Raw genomic sequence first — 12,003 nt, 5'->3', positions numbered from 1 at the left:
GTTTTAAAGGTATTCGCAAAAAACCGTTTGAAAAGGTGTTATGTTTCAATGAAAATGGCCAATTTTTAACCAGGAATAATTCAAAAAGTATTGAGTTTTCGAAAAAAAAATTATGAACAGTTTTTGCTTAGAATTAGGTTCTCTAGCAACTTCCGTAATTGTTTAACCTAAAAATGTTCCACCCCCGAGAAGGGGTGGGAACCGCCCCCAAGACAAAAGCACACATCGACATAGGGTAGACTTTGTTTCTTGGGCTATTCCCTACTTACTGTGAAAATATCACGTAAATCTATACAGTAGGATGGAATTCGGAGCCACATACCCTCATTGACTGCCCTAATATTATGTATTTCAGGTTTTTGCAAGTATAATGTGTATTTGTCTATTATTTATATGTATTTTATGAATTTTCCATATTCTCCGGCTTATTCGGATTTTCGATAACCCGGATCGGCCGCGGTCCCGATTAATCCGACTTATCGATGTTCCACTGTAGTTATGATAAAAAATGTAATTTAAATATTGATAGATCGCAGTTGTTTTTTGGATAGCACTTTCTCAGAGAGGCAGTTTTCGCTCTCCAGGTGCGTATACAGCAGTGTACAGACGTCGATAAGGATGTCTGTTTGTGCTTTGTGGATTTTAGAAAAGCCTCTGACAATGTCAATCATGAACAATTAATAGATATTCTTCTAAAGACAGGTGTTGACGACAAAGATATTCGGATTGTGGCAAACCTATACTGGGGTCAAACAGTATGTTGACAATATTGAAAGTGTGGAGATCAAAAATGCCATTGACACACATAAAAATTAAATGCCATTGACATAGTGGGAAGAGAGTTTGGCCTAAATATAAACTGTTCAAAAACAAAATACATGGTATTTAGCCGTTTGGCCCATCAAGATTCACGGTTATATGTTGATGGTTATATGATTCAAGAAGTACCCAGTTTTAAATTTCTTGGCTGCCATATTACTGAACAACTAGATCCAGATAAAGGGATAAAATGTAGAATCGAGATAGCCCGCACGACATTTTTAAAAATAAGGTCATTCTTCTGTAATGTAATGTGAAAGCGCATGATTAAATGCTACATTTGGATGTTTAAAATTTACACATTTCTTAAGATATCTCGAGATAGAAAAAAGTTATCGACATGTAGTTTTCGGTATTATGTTGCTAACTTGGTCTAATTTTGTAATAGAGGATTATAAATGCATACCTACTTGTATTTAATATTTTTCAAAGAAAATTAGATTTCTGAAAATCATTAAATAACGCCTACTAGCTGGCATATTACTTATTAGGCTATTTCGAAAATAAGACTATTACATTGACGAAAAAGAGCTGTTTTCAACAAGATCAAGTGTGCAAAATTCGATTTAGCAGAACCGGACTTACAGCCATTTTATCATAAGAAAGTTCCCACTCACCCCCACCTCTTATTTGCAAAGGTAGACTTAAACTTATGAAATCAGATATACGCAGGATTTTATGAAGAATACGATGATTGGATTTCCAGTGCCCTTTCATTAGGTAAATTTTGTAAAAGTTTGATTTTTTAATTTTTGACATTCAATTACGCCCTCTAGCGGTGGACCTACAATTATGAAAATAATTTTCAGGCTTTTCCCGAGGCAACTTTTGTTATAAATAATTTTTTCTCAAAGGTGTACTATAAACGGTTCCTGAGATATGGCTGAGAGTCATTCTTATTGGGACACCCGGTACAAGAAGCATTGCCATGATGTTTTGTCAATGCTCTGACGTCAGAAATATTGAATGATGTAAGAATAAGATATATATACAGTATAAGATCCTATAGTAGCTGTTATCACGTGCCAATGCTGTTGTTTATGTACAGTTCCACTTTATTGTAACAACAAAGGGAATTTGGAAATGCGGCACTCAGCAATGTACACTGAAATTTTCATTATCAGAAATCCCAATTGCGGTTAAAAATTTTTTGAATAAATTTGAATGTATCACAAAAGTGCCTCGCTTATTAAGCTTTCAGTTGCTTGCTGAGGCTTGGAATTATGCTTTTTTGTTTTCTTTTCGACTTTTAATCGTTTCAATTTTATTCATTTTATGTTCACTTTCGCGTTGAAATTAATTGGAAAAGCTAAGTGTTTGCAGATGTAGGTATTGAAAGCGTTGCTTAATATGATCAGTATTGTTTTACCACAAAAGAGGTACTTTTAATGTAAATACGTTAAGAATGTTTGCAGTGATTATACCTAATAGCTTTTTATAGCAGTGGCTCAGTTTTATATTAAATGTTTAGTCCAAAGCGTGGGCTTAAATTTTTGAGCTATTTTTTTCGAATACTGAGAAAATTAATAAGTATTTTTGAAAAATTTAAACGCAGAATAAAAGATTGGTGGGTAAGGATTACAAAAGACAAACTATTGTCCTATATTGTTAAATATACAGTGCGGTGGAATAAGTGTTGCCCCCCCCCCTGTTAACTTGTTTATTTGAAGAATATAAGCAAAACGCTCGGACAGGTCGATTTTTAAACTAACCATAGTATATTATAGCATCAACGCTTCGAACTTTACGTAAGCCCTCTTCAGGTGACAGCCATAACTTTGATTTTTTTAAATGGGAAAGTACATCATGTGACACCTCATTTAAAAGCTCTTAACCTTCGGATGACCAAGCGGGGGAAATTGAGACTCCAGCGAATGTTTTTCTTTAATAAATTCAAAAGTATTTTCAATTTTTAACTCATTATTTTTTTATTTGACTTTAATATCATTCTAGAGTTCCCCGTATTTTGAAATAAAAAAAAATCCCTATATTTTACGAATAAAAAATATATTCTGAAGATGATGTTTAGTAAAATACCGTCTATTATGTGTAATTCCAAGTAGTTTTACGCTAATGACGCCGACTTTGCAAAGTAACAAGACACTTACTCAACATATAAACTACACATGACACTAATACTCATGTTGTGACTGGCTGAATGACATAAAGTCCATGCCAAAAAAAAATTAAAAAAAAACTTCATTTTTTGTTAATTGTCATTTTTGACATTTTTACCTGGGGTCATTTGACCTTGGTCATCCGTGTAACAAAAAAAGGTTGGTCATCGGAAGGTTAAAATACTGATTTCAAAAATGTATAATACTTTAATCCTGTTTGAGAGCGTAGGCGCAAAATTTCGGCGAATTCTTTCTAAATGCAATTATTTTTTTCGAATCCTGAAAAAACTAATAAATATTTTTGAAAAATTTAAACGCAGAATGAAATATTACAGTATTCTCGATAGTCCAAAGTCCCTGAGAACTCCTATAATGTTTATTTTAATAAGTCACAGTGGTGAAAAAAAGAGAAGATTTAGTGTGATATTTAATATCAAATATATCATTCAAAAGAAACTTTTTGTTTATTCTAAGGGACTTTTGGGCCCTCGGTAATAATATAATCTTTCATTCTGCGTTTAAATTTTTCAAAAATACTTATTAGTTTTCTCAGAATTCGAAAAAAAAAATGCGTTTAAAAAGTGTTCGACCGAAATTTTATGCCTACAATCTCAAAAGGGATTAAAGTGTTATACATTTTTGAAATCAGTATTTCAAAAGATGTTAAATGAGGTGTCACATGATGTACTTTACCATTTGAAAAAATTAAAGTTATGGCTGTCACCTAAAGAGGGATCGCGTAAAGTTCGAAACGTTGATGCTATAATATACTGTGGTTAGTTTAAAAATCGACCTGTCCGAGCGTTTTGCTCATATCCTTAAAATAAACAAGTTAACAGGGGGGCAACACTTATTCCACCGCACTCTATATTATTATTAATACTTGATTCTCGAAAATATATTTTTTTGTTTAAATTTTTTAATAATTTGACTATTCATGTAAGTAAATTAAGTTTATAATCTAAGGTAACCACGGTTTTATTTGTTGCAGTATCAACAACTACTACAGATGATAAAAAATCTCCCAGTTCTTCGGAATCAGGAAAGTCTTCGGCTAAACGTGCAAGACCTAAGCCTACATCACCGAATCGTCAGGGTCCTCAGCAATGTCAGGTAATTATTCAGTTACGTTCGTACTTTAACTATCTATTATACTGAGAGCTACAGACAAGCTATCCAACCACAAAATACAAAATATCGCAGAAGATATAATTTTAAAAAGCAGATTAACCTAGATTTAGAAATCTGCTAGACGCAAACTTTCAACATATAGGGCGTGTTTCACTGGAATACGAATACTTTGTGGACACTGTCAAAAGTTATTCCTGGGCAACTATTCCTCGAGTATGTTAAATTAGCTGTGTTTAAGGGTTAACCCCAAAACGTGCTGTCCAACTGAAAGACTATTACAGCATTTTTGAAAGTTGCCAATTCGGACTTGATTATTACTAAAGGACAACAAAAATAACCTCTAAGATTACAGAAACCATAAAATTAATCGAGGACCTGGACATGGGGATAAACAGCCAAAAGGTCCGAACATTATTAATCCGTTTGGATTGTGATGGTACAAAAACTACTAGATATGCTAACTTTTAAGCTAGCCAGAAATTTTGGGAAGGAAACAATTCAACGATATCCCCGGGGCCCGGCCTGGCTCTGGGCGGCCCTGCCTAGTGGTGAATATGATTTCGTGTGCCGGGTCTTAATTTTGACCGACATAAAATTTGGAGATCACTTTTGTCTTGGAAATGGTTCCGGTGAGTGGCATGTGACAAATTTGGGTCAAATTTACAGGTGAAGACCTAGTTTTATAATTAAAAGTAATTGAATTTCAAAATGTGGATCAATCAAATGTATTAAAGAGTGTTTAGAAGAACTCAATAAATAAATCAATCGAGTTTTCCGGCATAGAATTATTGCAGTCACATGCCACTCATGTGAAAACTTCAAAAACATCTCACAACACCGAGAGACAACCATTTTCAACCATTAGTCACTTGGAGGATCAAGCCTCTGGAACGATCCAGTTCCATTTTCGTCGTTGCAGCTAGGCCTACAGGAGGCATGGTTTGGCACCATCCTGGTGCCCATTTTCGGGGATGCAGCAGCAACCTATATAGGAGTCGTTTGGTTTTGCTTAGGAACAATGAGTTTTTGTGACAGTAACTTTCTGTATATGGTGTTTCATATCACAGACATTTTGGTTTAATGCACTATGTTTAGTAATTTTTATTTTTAAGATTTAGCTTGCATTTATTGGGTTTTTTTAATATACATATAAGTTTAGTAAGTTCCCAAAATCATATGTATTGTCCTTTTCATGAGCATTTTTCAGTGCGTAACAAATGATAGGAAAAAGGGTAAGTCCGTGATAATACACATTTATGACATTTATTCTAACATGACATTTTAGTTAAATCTGACAGTTGTCACATTTTATTTTCAATTTGGAATAAAAACAAATCAAATGTGTTTGTTGCATTTATAAAATGGTATTTTCTTTGATTTGTATAGTCTTATAAATTATACAGATTATATTTGTAATATTATTATCTAATTAAAAAAAAATATTTTTTTTATTATGGCGCCATCTGTCGACAACTAGAATAACTAGAATAAATGTTGTAAATGTCTGTAATCACGGGCGTGCCTTTTTTTCTGTCACATACAATTTAATGCGTTAGAAAGAAATCGAAAAACTGTGACGCATTGAAAGATGATCATGAGAAAAAGAATATAATCCTGCAGTACTGTACGTTGAGCTCGGCGTATCTGCCAAAAAGGTATTATTGGATTTTGTTGTTAATTTGGTTGATTTCATTTCATTAGTTAAATTTAGTTTGTAATATTAATTGCTTGTTTCCCAGATGTTTTGGTGTTCATTTGCTTATCTTCATTTGCCACGTTGAATTTTACGAGGAGCACCCCTAAATTATGATTTGCAATGTATATACACTGTTTAGTGTACAGATAGAGAATGATTGATAACGAAGCGAAGGGTCAAAAATCGAGGTCCTGGGTAATAATTTGAAAATTTATTTATAAATAATTAGAGTTTGAGCTATATTTTCAACCATATTAGAAAAGAAGCCACATCTCGATAAAAGGTGCCTTATCGGAAAATTACTAAGAGTCAAATTTTTTTTAAAACAGTCCGTTTAACTAAGTTACCGCAATAATAGTTTAATTGGAACTTACATAAACATTTGGGGGGTTTAAAGGGACAAATCCCCATAAAATTTTTCTGGGGTGCACAAATTTAACTATAATTTCTTTTTAAGATTTTCATGCCATAATACTGCCACATGTCCATTTTGATTAAAAAATCTCTAATAGTTTTCGATATATCGGAAAAAGTCGATTTTCATTTTGTAATTTCAAAGGGCTGTAACTTTTTTGTGTGCATATTTGTACTAAGGTAAGTTAGGTTCAATCGAACTCTTTTTGGTCCCAGAATATGTGATTTAATTTATGACCTGTATTTTTGTTACACCCTGTATAATTAGATCATCTGCCGTCTAGATTTAAATTATCAGTTACACCTCATGGATTTTCGAAAGTGCTATGACCTTGTACATAACACGTTGACTTGTGTACTGAGTGGGGATGACTCCTAGCTCTTGTCACAATTCATTACTTCTACTCTAACTGCCCGGTCCCCCTTTATATTTAATATTTAACTCTGATATGTTGAAACTCAGATTCTGATACTTTCTTAAATTTCTTTCGATTTTATTATAATTATTAAATCGCCTGTATGTCTGTAAATCCAACATAATTTTGAAGATAATAGAAATCAAATGTAAAAAATACAAACATTTGTACATTTTAGTCAAAATACTACACATTTCAATATTTTAAATTTGAAAACGTTTTCTAAAATTCACTTAACTTTTACTACAAAGAAGAATATTACATAAGTTTTTCTCGTTTTCAGCAAATCCATTAGCTCCCATGTAGGGAAGTAGAAAAGTCATCAAAACAATAGAAAAGCAATATGTTCGTACGAACTACCGCAATAATACCTCTCACGAACGAGAACAAACAATTTAATAACGCTGTAAAAGCCCCCCGCTAACACTGTTGTTTCACGGCGAATGCATCTAACGGCCAATGTCTTCACACTAGCTTCACTGTACAAGCAAATTCTACATTTAGACCAGGGTGTATCTGTAAAAATATTAGTACATTTGGACGTTGAGAGGTGACTCAAATTTTTTTGCAGAAATTGCTTGAAAATAACTCAAATAATAATATTTGAGGTATCCTCCCTCTCAAAAAGGTCCGGAACATTGTTGAAATAATCAAAATGTCAAAAAATGAAGGAAAAATTCGATTTTTTTCTTCGTTTTTCGATTATAACTTTAAAAGTATTGATTTTAGAGAAAAGTTGGACTGACATAAAAGTTGCGTAATTAAATTTTATACAACATAAAATGGGCTAAAAATTTAAAAAATAGTCACCCTTGCTGCAAAATAGCAATAATTGCGAAAAAACCATGCAAAAACAAGTATTCGAATTTTACATTTTTCAACCATTTATGCTAAACTTAGGACCTTCATATTTCACCTAGAAAAACTGTATGATACACTAAAACAACAATGTAAATTTCATTAAGATCGATTTAATAGATTTTGCAAAATACATTTTGCAATCCAGCCTTCGCAAAAAAAATCGTTTTTTCAAAATGTTACAGGACTGAAAATAAAGCATATATCAAGCTGAAATTTCTTTTGCGTATAGAAGTGTACTGTACATTTCATTTGCAGTTTACAAAAATAAAATCGATTAACTACCACGGCGTCAGGAAATTTTTAAATAAACAATAATTATTGGTGCTACGCGCAGGACAGCGGATAGTTTGCTCTGATTGGGCATTCCAATGACATTTGATAATGATTGATACATTTTAATTTTTATTACATTTCGATATAAATAAATAAATTTGTTTATTGCAGAATAAAAACACATACTCTAGCCTTTGAAATAACACTTTTTTTAGCAAAAACTCTCTTTGTTCATATACTTTAACTTAGAGAATAAAAGTTTATTATTTTTAAGCATATGCAATTGTTTAAACAATATTTCACAAACAATAATAAAATTAGTTTGATTTTTGTGGAATTAAAATATTAAAATACAACAAAATATAGAGTAAGAAAATAATATATTAGATAAAGATTGGAAGAAATTTTGGTGGAAATCAACTTGTGTGAATCGACCACCGCTGTCCTGCATGTAGCAACAAAATTAATGTTTATTTAAAAAATTTCCTGACGCCGTGGTAATTAATCGATCTTAATTGTGCAAATTGCAAATGAAAGGTACAGTACACTTCTATAAGCAAAAAAATAATTAAACTTGCTATCTGCTTTATTTTCAGTCCTGCAACATTTAAAAAAAATGAATTTTTTTGGAAGCTGGATTTCAAAATTTATTTTGCAAAATTTGTTAAACCGATCTTAATCAAATGTACAGTGTTGTTTTAATATATCACAAAGTTTTTCTGGGTAAAATATGAAGGTTCTAATTGTAGCATAAATGGTTGAAAAACGTAAAATGCGAATACTTGTTTTTGTATGGTTTTTTTTTCGCAATTATTGCTATTTTGCAACAAGGGTGACTATTTTTTAAATTTTTAACCAATTCTGTGTTGTAGGAAATTCAATTACGCAACTTTTATGTCAGAAAAACTTTTCTCAGAAATGAACACTTTTAAAGTTATAATCGAAAAACCAATAAAAAAATCGAATTTTTCCTTCATATTTTGACATTTTGATTATTTAAACAATGTTCCGGACCATTTTGAGTGGGAGGATAGCTCAAATATTATTATTTGAGTTATTTTCAAGAAATTTCTGCAAAAAAAAATTGAGTCACCTCTCAACGTCCATCTCAAAACAGATGCGCCCTGGACTAATTCCTCTACGTCTATACAAAGCTACTCACCAATTTCATTTTCTCTATACTTATTTTTTAAAGACGTATATATTGGCGTAATATTAAAATCTAGATGAGTAAGACGAGTATACATATATTATAATATATAATCTATAATATAGAAAATATAACATTTTTGCATTGTATTTTTCAAATATATCAAGATAAGAAATATATAGTCCTGTCGCCAGGGGGGTACAACTTTATTTATTAAGCTTACTTAATAAGTTACTAATTAAGCTTAATATAATAAATAACTTCATATAACTTACATAACTTATAAAACTTATAACTTTTATTTAATTACACTTCATTTTTTTTATGCACTCCTTCACACCCTCCCTCCATATCCTTCTGCCCAATGCTAGTTCTTTACATGTCTCAATGTTACTTTTCTTCAAGTCTTCATACACACTGTCCTTCCATCTTTTTCTTGGCCTGCCTTTTCTCCTCTTTTGTATTAGTCTTCGTGAGAGTACCATTTTTGGCATTCTCTCGATGTGCCTCAAGTATCGTATTCTCTTTGCATTGATCGTCGTCGTGATCGTTGACTCTTGATATAGTTCTTTCAATTCTTTATTGGTTCTTCTCCACTGACCTTCTATTTTTGCACCTCCATATATTGCTCTTTGCATTTTTCTCTCCCATCTTTCTAAAAGGTCTGTTTCTGACTTTTTGAGCACCCATGTTTCGCATGCGTATGTTACTGTAGGTCTGATAACAGTCTTATAAATTCTTATTTTTGTTTTCCTTGATACGTATTTGGATTTCAATAATGTGAATAATGCTCCGTATTTTTTATTTCCTTTAGCTAATCTTGCTTTATCTCCCCTCCTTCATGACCATTTTCATCTATTTTGGCTCCCAATTAAATAATTACTTTGGCTCTTTTAAACGAGTATGTTTTATCTCCAACTATTTGTACTATGATGTTATTCTCTTTTTCTTTTTGGATCTCTCCCATTATCATATATTTTGTCTTTTCTTCGTTTATTTTTAATCCGAATTTTTTGGCTCCTGTTATTATGTTTTTTATTAACTTTGGTATTTCTTTTTTGCTTGTTGCTAATAACGTCAGATCATTTGCAAATGGGGTCTACCCCAAAATCCCGACAGCCAAAATCCCGACAGCCACAATTCCGAAGGCCAAAATCCCGACACCCCAGAATCCCGACAGGCCAAATTCCCGACAGGCCAGAATCCCGACAGGTTTGATAAGTTTCTAACATATAATTACATGTATTTCTTGTTTTTTGTTTATGGCCGTCTGTTTTTTATTTTTGGTTACTAAACAAAAGTATTTTGTATTAAAAGTATTAAACAAAAATCGGAATATTTACTTATGTGAGGATTGTTGCATGTCGGGATTCTGGCGTGTCGGTGTTTTAGCCGTCGGGATTTTGGCTGTCGGGATTTTGGGCGGCACAGCTGCAAATGCTATGCATTGGTGGCCGTTTTTAAATATCGTTTCTTGCATGTTTATTCTGCTTTTCCTGATTATTCCTTCCAATGTTAGATTGAATGCCGTTGTTGATAGTGGGTCTCCTTATCCTAATCCTTCCTTGGTTTCAAACTTTTTGGATGTATACCCTTTCCAAGCTATTTCGTTTGTTGTGTTTTCCATCGTCATTTTTACCATCGTGACAATTTTACTTTTTATCCTCAATTCTTTCATCAGTTCCTACATCTGCTGTCTATTTACTGTGTCGTAAGCCTGCTTAAAATCTATGAACATAGCATATAGTACTGATGTATGATAGTAACAGGTGTATTTCTTTTAAGGCAAATATTTGGTCAGTCGTTGATCTGTTGTTTTTAAAACTTGCCTGGTATTCTCCCAGTATTTTTTTCGAATATTGACTTAGCCTTTTTCTTATACTTTGTGCCAAGATTTTGTAAACTCTTTCTAATAGTTCGATGCCTCTGTAGTTTTCGCATAGCATTCTATCACATTTTTTATGTATAGAGCATATCCTTGCTATGGTCCACTCTTCTGGCATTTTTTCTACTTCCCATATTCTTTTTATCAGGTCATATATCTCTTTCTGTAGTCTTTTCCCTCCTGATTTTATCATTTCGGCCAATATTTCTGTTATTCCTGGGCTTTTGTTATTTTTCAATCTCTTTATTTCGTTCTTTATTTCTTTTTCTGTGGGTATTTCTATTGCTATCTGATCATCTTCAATTTTATGGGTTGTTTCCTTTTGTACTTCGCTCTTATCTAAAATTTGAGCAATGAGCAAAAATTATTTATACTTTAAATAATATTACTGATAGAAGAATTCAAAAGGAACATTATAAGCCTAGGAAAATGTTCGTAACTTTATTTTTAGCCAAGATATCGATATTTTAATAGCGCGCTCTGAGGCGCAAGATCGGCTCGCAGCGTAAAGTTTCGCGCGCTTACCTCTCGATACAAATTATAATTTATATGTGCATTCGTTATTTTAATTTTTCATTTTTAAAGATCCTAATAAAATTTTATCAAATAATTATTCTTATAATTAAATCAGCATACAGTATCTTGTATCACCTTTCATTCTATTTACTTTTTCTTCAATTTTTTGTACTAAATGAGAAATAACATGAAAAACTAAGATTTCAGAAATATGTGCATCTACATTGAGATATACGGGAAATCTCAGCTTTTTTACATCTACATAAGTTTTTATAGAAATTTTTACAGTTACATGGTGGTACAAAGTCTGTTCTTGCGTTCTTGGTAACATTCAAAGTGAAACTTTTTGGGGCTTCAGAGTCTTATTATTTATGTGATATCCCTATACATGTGGATTTACTTCTTTGCAGCATCACCATTGCATATAAAGCGGGCATTTTATGTGGTGGCGTACACACAATTGACCTTCCTTGCTGATGCTGCAAAAGAACTAGATCCACTTTTATATTGATATTATATAGATAATAATACTATGTGGTCAATGTTAATGTTGTGTTTAATAAGTTAATTCCTCCCTAATTTTCCGGGTCCCATTTGTCTCCTTCTTTGGAGAGAGGTATTATTATTTTTTGTATTAGTTTTAATAGTTGTTCAGTCAGATCTTGTCCTCCATACTGTAGGAGTTTTTTCGATATTCTGTCCTCTCTTGGAGTTTTTTTAATGCT

At 32.3% G+C, this 12,003-nt stretch overlaps 1 protein-coding gene across 4 annotated transcripts in view; it reads left to right on the top strand.

Moving 5' to 3' along the window:
• Nucleotides 1-12,003, top strand: part of LOC114339639 (serine-rich adhesin for platelets) — a 1,513,912-nt gene that overhangs the window by 1,317,037 nt on the left and 184,872 nt on the right. For all 4 annotated transcript variants that reach the window (XM_028290316.2, XM_028290307.2, XM_028290298.2 and 1 more), the window contains one exon: nucleotides 3,928-4,049. In XM_028290316.2, the coding sequence (XP_028146117.2) occupies nucleotides 3,928-4,049 (122 nt within the window). The remainder of the gene's footprint in view (nucleotides 1-3,927; nucleotides 4,050-12,003) is intronic.

The sequence above is a fragment of the Diabrotica virgifera genome, chromosome 4 (genome assembly GCF_917563875.1).
Source record: "Diabrotica virgifera virgifera chromosome 4, PGI_DIABVI_V3a".
NCBI classification, from domain to species: domain Eukaryota; kingdom Metazoa; phylum Arthropoda; class Insecta; order Coleoptera; family Chrysomelidae; genus Diabrotica; species Diabrotica virgifera.
The sequence above is the reverse complement of the archived record's forward strand: the minus strand, read 5'-3'. Positions and strand labels throughout refer to the sequence as shown.